The sequence below is a fragment of the Ixodes scapularis genome, unplaced genomic scaffold (genome assembly GCF_016920785.2).
Source record: "Ixodes scapularis isolate PalLabHiFi unplaced genomic scaffold, ASM1692078v2 PGA_scaffold2__306_contigs__length_199485367, whole genome shotgun sequence".
In the NCBI taxonomy this organism is placed as follows: Eukaryota; Metazoa; Arthropoda; class Arachnida; order Ixodida; family Ixodidae; genus Ixodes; species Ixodes scapularis.
The window spans coordinates 52,668,041-52,674,306 of record NW_024609857.1 but is presented as its reverse complement, the minus strand read 5'-3'; the positions used below and the strand labels follow the sequence as shown (position 1 = coordinate 52,674,306).

Here is a 6,266-nt window from a genome sequence, read left to right as displayed (position 1 = left end):
AGGGGCGATGCAACGATTTTTGTATTTTGCGCAAATACCGCTTAGAACGGATCCCTGACGTTAATGACCTGTGACATACCCGTTCGTTTTTCACCACACGCAATCAAAGTCGCAGAGAAAAATTTAAAAAAAACGAGCAGAGTTCACCCTCTCAAATCGCAGCCAGAACAAGCGGCCACGTGATCTGGAGCCGAATATATGCCGCCAATGCCGCCAATGTTGATCATAGCCTCGCGCTGGGGTTGGCAAGGCACAGGACACGCGGTGAGTTCTAGACACTGTTATGGTTCGGTTGTTGTCGTCATTGCAGCGATTGGACACAGGACACTACCCGAATGCTTCTCGAGCTATCGATTATCACGAGCCCAAATCGAGTATCCACGCCATGCTCGGGTCCAATCTATGAGCCGCATTCAAATATCTTCACTGGGCGGTACTGATAGATAGATAGATAGATAGATAACAACTTTAATGTTCCACCAGATGAGGAGACACCTAGTCCTCGTCCCCGGCACGCAGGCCTAGGATACGGGGCCAGGGACCTCCGCGGTTAGAAGCAGGCAAAGAGGTCTTGGCTCTTCGCGGCTTCTTCCGCCAGGCGGGTGGCTTGCTGCTGTAGAGCAGGGACCTCGCTCCGCAGCAGAGCTTCCCAGGCTTCTCCACAATTTATATTTGCTTTAGCCCCTGGGGAGCTAGCACATTCCCAGATTATGTGGTCAAGGGTCCCTTTCGCCCCACAGTGCTTGCACTTATCGTGTTGCCTGTCATCTATCCGAACATGGTATGCCCAGACTGGGTTTATGAAGTTCCCAGCTTGCAGGCGCCGCCATGCGACTGCCTCCCTATTGCTTAGACTTTTGTCTGGTGGTGGCACCTGTTTCCTTTGTAATCTATAATTTTCCACAATCTCCGTATAAGTTTGCAGACGCTCGTCCATGTTCCGGCAGTCGGGCGGCTCCACAGTTACCCGGAAGTAGAGAGCTCGGGCTAACTCGTGGGCCGCCTCGTTGCCAGGAACGGACGTGTGTGCGGGGGTCCAAATTAGGCTAATTTTTCTGTTTAGCTGTCTACCGGTAAGAATCCTTGCCGCTTCCGGCGAGATCCTACCCTTCCCAAAATTCCAGATGGCCGTTTTGCTATCGCTAATAATAAAATTGGCTTTCGTTCCAACGCAAGCGAGCGCTATCGCAACTTCTTCAGCCGTTTCTGCGTTGCGGCTTCTAATGGTGGCGGCCGATACGGGAGCACCTCGGCCGTCAACCACCGAGGCGACCGCCGCACCCGACTTGCCACTTGCCGCGTCCACATACGCAACCGACTTGCTGTCCATTAAATCGAAGCGTCTGATTAGTGCTTCTGCTCTCTTCTCCCTCCTCTCCGTGTTGAATATGGGATGCATGTGACGAGGGAGGGGGGGAATGATTAGGTTTTCTCGGCAGTCCTGCGGAATGCTTGACTTGACTCGTAGTCCCCTATCTGTTTGTAGGCCTACCATCTCGAGGATAGCTCTGCCCGTGGTTGTTCGGCTAAGTCTTTCGAGCTGCGATATTCTGACAGCCTCCGCTATTTCGTCCCAGGTATTGTGCACTCCCATAGAGAGAAGCTTCACTGTGGAGGTGCTAATTGGTAAGCCCAGGGCCCTCTTTGTGCATCGTCGGATGAGCGAGTCTAGTTTTCTTCTCTCCTCCGACCTGATGTTTAAGAAAGGCGTGGCATAGCTCACGCGGCTTATTACGTATGCTTGAATTAGTTTAAGCAAGCTTCTTTCTTTCAGGCCTCGTCCTTTCAGCGCGACCCTTTTAAATAGTCCAAGGGCTTGCGTGGCAAATCTTTCTAGTCTTTTGATTGCACCATCATTATATCCATTCTCCTGAATGAACAGTCCCAAGATTCTGATCTGATCTACCTTTGGAACTGGTTTCTCCTCTACTTTAATGCTAAAATCCCATCTGCGTTTGCATCGTAGAGACTTTGGGTTATAGACGAATAATTCAGATTTTTGCGGAGAGCATGAGAGGCCCCTATTGGCAGCATAATTCACGACAGTGTCTGTCGCCGCCTGCAAGCGCTCCTCAATGCTCGCATCACTCCCCTGGTTAATCCAGAGGGTGATGTCGTCCGCGTAAATACTGAAATTGAGCCCCTCTATGCTCCTCAGAGCTGCTGGGAGGCTCCTCATTGCCACGTTGAAAAGGAACGGGGGGAGAACCGAGCCCTGCGGCGTGCCCCTGCTCCCTAACTTTAGTGTGTGTGACTCAATGTCTTGGAACTTTATGCAGGCAGTTCTGTCTGACAAAAAGTCCTTGATGTAGTCGTACGTTCGCGTACCTACCCCGATTTCTTGGAGACCGCAAAGGATCGCTTCGTGTTTAACATTATCAAAAGCCTTTGTCAAGTCCAGACCGAGAATTACTTTGGCGTCTCTAGAACGCGAATCGATTATGTCATGTTTCAGTCGGAGCATCACGTCCTGCGTACTCAAGCCCGGCCGGAAGCCGACCATCTCGCACGGCCACAGGTCGTTTTGCTCCATAAAGCGCGTCAATCTGGTCTGGACTACGCGCTCCATCAATTTCCCCATGCATGAGGTTAGGGAAATTGGTCTTAAATTTTCTAGTCTAGGGGGTTTGCCCGGCTTTGGGATTAGAATTACGTTTGCCGACTTCCACTGCCGAGGCAGGTGACCTTTAGTCCAAATATCTTGCATGTACTCCGTCAGAGCGCTGATGGAGTCATTGTCCAGGTTTCTTAATATTTTGTTAGTTATCTCGTCAGAACCCGGGGCCGATTTTGTTTTTAGTCCCAATATTTCTGCCCTGACCTCCGCTTCCGTGATGGGTGCGTCGAGCTCCTCGTTGGGAGCTCCGTCGTACTCTAAGAGGGGGGTACTAGCGGTATCACCAATATACATGTTGACTAGTTTGTCCATAAATTCTGCGTCTGTGACCTCGAACGCGTGCCTGGCTTTTGATAATCTAATTCCTGATTGAGTTTTCGAATTGGTCGAATCTAATAGGTGTCTCAGCAGACCCCATGTTTTGGCAAGGCTCATGCCCCGTTCCATCTCGTCGCATCGGCTGCACCAATTTTGTTCGCACAATTTGATCGCATAATTTTCAATTTCTTTGTTATGTCTAGCAATCTTCCTTCTCAGATTGCGGTTCCATTTTTGCCTCTTTAGTCTGCGCTCCATACCGTGTTTTGCCTCCCACATGTGAAGCAGTTTGCTATCAGCTACCTCAGGGGCATTGTCCCCTTCAAGTGTCTTTGTGGCCTCCCCAACGTGACGCTTGAGGATCTCCGTCCATTTCTCTATGTTTGTGATCCTCCCAGTGGCAGCTTTCTCTCGTTTATTCCTAAATAATTCCCATTCGGTAATCCTCGGTTGACGCGCACAACGCGTCTTCACTCCTTTTTTAATGATCGAGGCCAGAATAAAATGGTCGCTGCCGAAATTTTGCTCCGAATTTTGCCACGTCAGGTCTGTCACATTTTTGGAGAATGTCAGGTCAGGGGAGGTGTCTGCGCACACGCTGTTACCCACCCTGGATGGACTACTAGGGTCGGTGTGTAGTGTGATTCCCAGCTCATGCGCATCCTCCCATAACTGCCTGCCTTTAGGATCTTGTTTAGCGTAACCCCATTCCGGGTGCGCCGCATTAAAGTCACCAACTATTAGCAAGGGGTTGGTGCCGGCTGCCTTAATCGCTTTGCGGAAGAGGACCCTGAATGCCACCTTTCTCTGCTTTGGGGTACTATACAAATTTAAGAGGAAGACGCTCGGTTCCTCCTTTCGTCCCGTAAGTATTTCCAATAGCACTGCCTCAATTTCTTTCGAGTTTATTTCGTGCTCAATAGCTGCGATATTCCTCTTAATCAACGTTGTGACGCGAGATTTCTCACCCCTGTCACTTGAAAAAGCTTGGTATCCTGAGAGTTTTGCTATTTTGCCCGTCTCCTGCAGGGCTATCACTAGCGGTTTCTCATCTAATAGCGTCAGATATTGTTGCACTAACGCCCGCTTGCGTTGGAAGCCGCGACAGTTCCACTGCCAGATTAACAACTCACTTCGTGCGCCTCTGGTCAGTTTGGAGCGGGTCGAATTTTTCCTCAGCTTTTTGTTGCCGTTCTCCGATGGCAACTAATTCTGCCCTTTGCTTTTGAACTTCACCCGTAAGGGCTTGTATCTGGCTTTGAGTTTGACTTATTGCTCCCACAATTTGGGCCATGAAAGAATCGAATTTGGCTTCGATTTTGGCTTCTAATTTTTTCTCCAGTGCTACCAACGGATCAGCGTCTTCCCTTTGCGTTTCGGTGGAGGCGGTCTAGCCAATTCTAAAATCATCTTTTCCTCCCCTGGTGCCGCATGCTGCGTGGAAGTCTCAGCCCTAGAGGCCGGGGGGGTTGGTTGCAGTACCAATTTTGGTTGAACTCTGGGGGGGGGGGGGGGGGGGGGGGGGGGGGGGAGGGGGACCCCGTACACTCCTGCAATCTTGGTTTCTGTAACTCTTGAGTGAGCTTATTAACGACCTCTTTAAGCTCCCCAACCTCTTTCCTTAATTTATCGATCTCCTCGTCCTTCTTATTTTTTGCCTGGGAAACCTCACTGCCAAAGCTTACACCTTTTCGATCCCTGCTCGGGCTCCGCTTCATTGTCCACGCGTTCGCCGGGACCCGGGAACTCGATCTCCCCCCGGGTCTGGATCCGGAGTGCGCCCTGGTGCGGGAGCTCGAGCGGTTGCGCTGCTGCTTCCCCCCGGTGGTCTCCCCCAGCCTCGGGAAGGAGTCGCTTCTGGCGCGAAAGTCCTCGTTTCCGCGCCTGACCTTGGAACGACCTCGGAGATTCCCCTCGGTGGTCGCTCCGGCTTGCTGCTTTTTCTGAAGTTGCTGATGCTGTTGCATGTTGATCTTGCGTTCCCATATCTTCCTCTTCACCTCGTAAGGGACACGATAGAGTTCTCTACATTTTTTGTCACCGAGCGGGTGTCCTCTCCCGCACAGTTGGCACTTGGACTCGCATAAATGGTTTTGTGGCGGTTTCTCCATGCCACAGCCACGGCATTTCACATTTCCGGGGTCCGGGCAGACGTCTTCGCGGTGCCCGAGCCGGCCGCAGGCGTTACAAACCTCGTACTTCTTGCGGTAGAGTACGCAGCGTTGCGCCACGGGCGTGAGTCGCACCCAGCGCGGTACCTCTCTGTCCTCGAAGAGTATTAAAACTGTCCTCGATACTCTTCCGAGTCTTCGCACTCCTAGGACCGGAGGATTCCCGTAGATTTGCAGCCTTTTCAAAATATCTTCGTCCGAGAAGGACAAAGGGACTTCATGAACGACGCCTTTCCCGCAGTCCTCCGGCATAGCGATGTACGTAGTCATTTCTATTTTTTCCCCTTCAAACATGAGGAGCTTCAAGTCGGCGTATTTTCTCTTCCTCTCTGCGCTGACGGTGGCGACGAGAATGGAATGTTGCTTCACGTTCAAGATGACGTCCTCCCCGGCCGCGTCTGGGCTGACACCAGCAGCCCTAAGTATTACGTCGGCCAAATACGCACTTCCGTATTTCATCATACGTGTGAGACCGCCGTGCGGCCTCATGACTATTTTGTCGGCGCCGTCCGGAACTCGGGCAAACTGCCTTTCAACCGACTTTGCCGCCAGCTTCCTCCCTGCGAGCTTCTCGGCGGCTCGCTGCCGTTCCATATGGCGTGCCTCGTTGTCCACTAGGGGGGCCGCTTTTCCTTTCTTCTTACTAACGTACCATTGTCCTGGCACGTTCAACTCTTCCGGATCAATCTCCGTACCTTCCACGGTCTCCATCATGGCTAGATCAGTCTCCGAGCGGAGCCTCAGCCGCCGCCGACGACTTCTGGCCGGTGGGTCTAAGCTTAGGCTTAGCACTCGACATGGCTCGTCGAACACTTCGGAGCCTCGAAATTCGTGAAAAACAAGGGCCCACCTTGAAACAAAAATGATGATAGTCTAGATGTCCGTTCGTCACGGGCTGTTGATTCCAGTTAAAATTAAAAAAAAATATTAAAAAAAAAAAAAAAAATAAATAAAAATAAAAAAAATATAAAAAATACCCGGTGTCCAAAATCAGAGGAGCATAGGCGAGACACGTCCACACTCCATCCAATCTTCTTCCTCCCTGGGCGGTACTGCTACCGCCGAGCGACGTCATCAGGTTTTGCGAAGGAGAGATTCAATGAAAACACTCGGTTTTGTCCTCGAAATTACAGCGCAACAAAGAGGTTTCTTGGTCAGTG

At 51.2% G+C, this 6,266-nt stretch overlaps 1 protein-coding gene across 1 annotated transcript; it reads right to left on the bottom strand.

The window, feature by feature from the left end:
- Positions 1-550: 550 nt before the first annotated feature.
- On the bottom strand, positions 551-5,817 carry LOC115319418. Its single transcript, XM_040219754.1, has 2 exons — positions 4,482-5,817; positions 551-4,077 (listed from the first exon to the last, which is right to left on the bottom strand). Exons 1-2 carry the CDS (start codon positions 5,815-5,817, stop codon positions 551-553), a joined length of 4,863 nt encoding a protein of 1,620 aa, XP_040075688.1.
- Between the last annotated feature and the right edge of the window lie 449 nt (positions 5,818-6,266).

Excerpts from the sequence above, each read along its gene's own strand:
- LOC115319418 (XM_040219754.1), bottom strand. The coding sequence starts at position 5,817 with ATGGAGACCGTGGAAGGTACGGAGATTGATCCGGAAGAGTTGAACGTG. Across the intron at positions 4,078-4,481 it reads GAAACCAAGATTGCAGGAGT|GCGCACGAAGTGAGTTGTTA; the intron begins GTACGGGGTCCC and ends AACTGACCAGAG.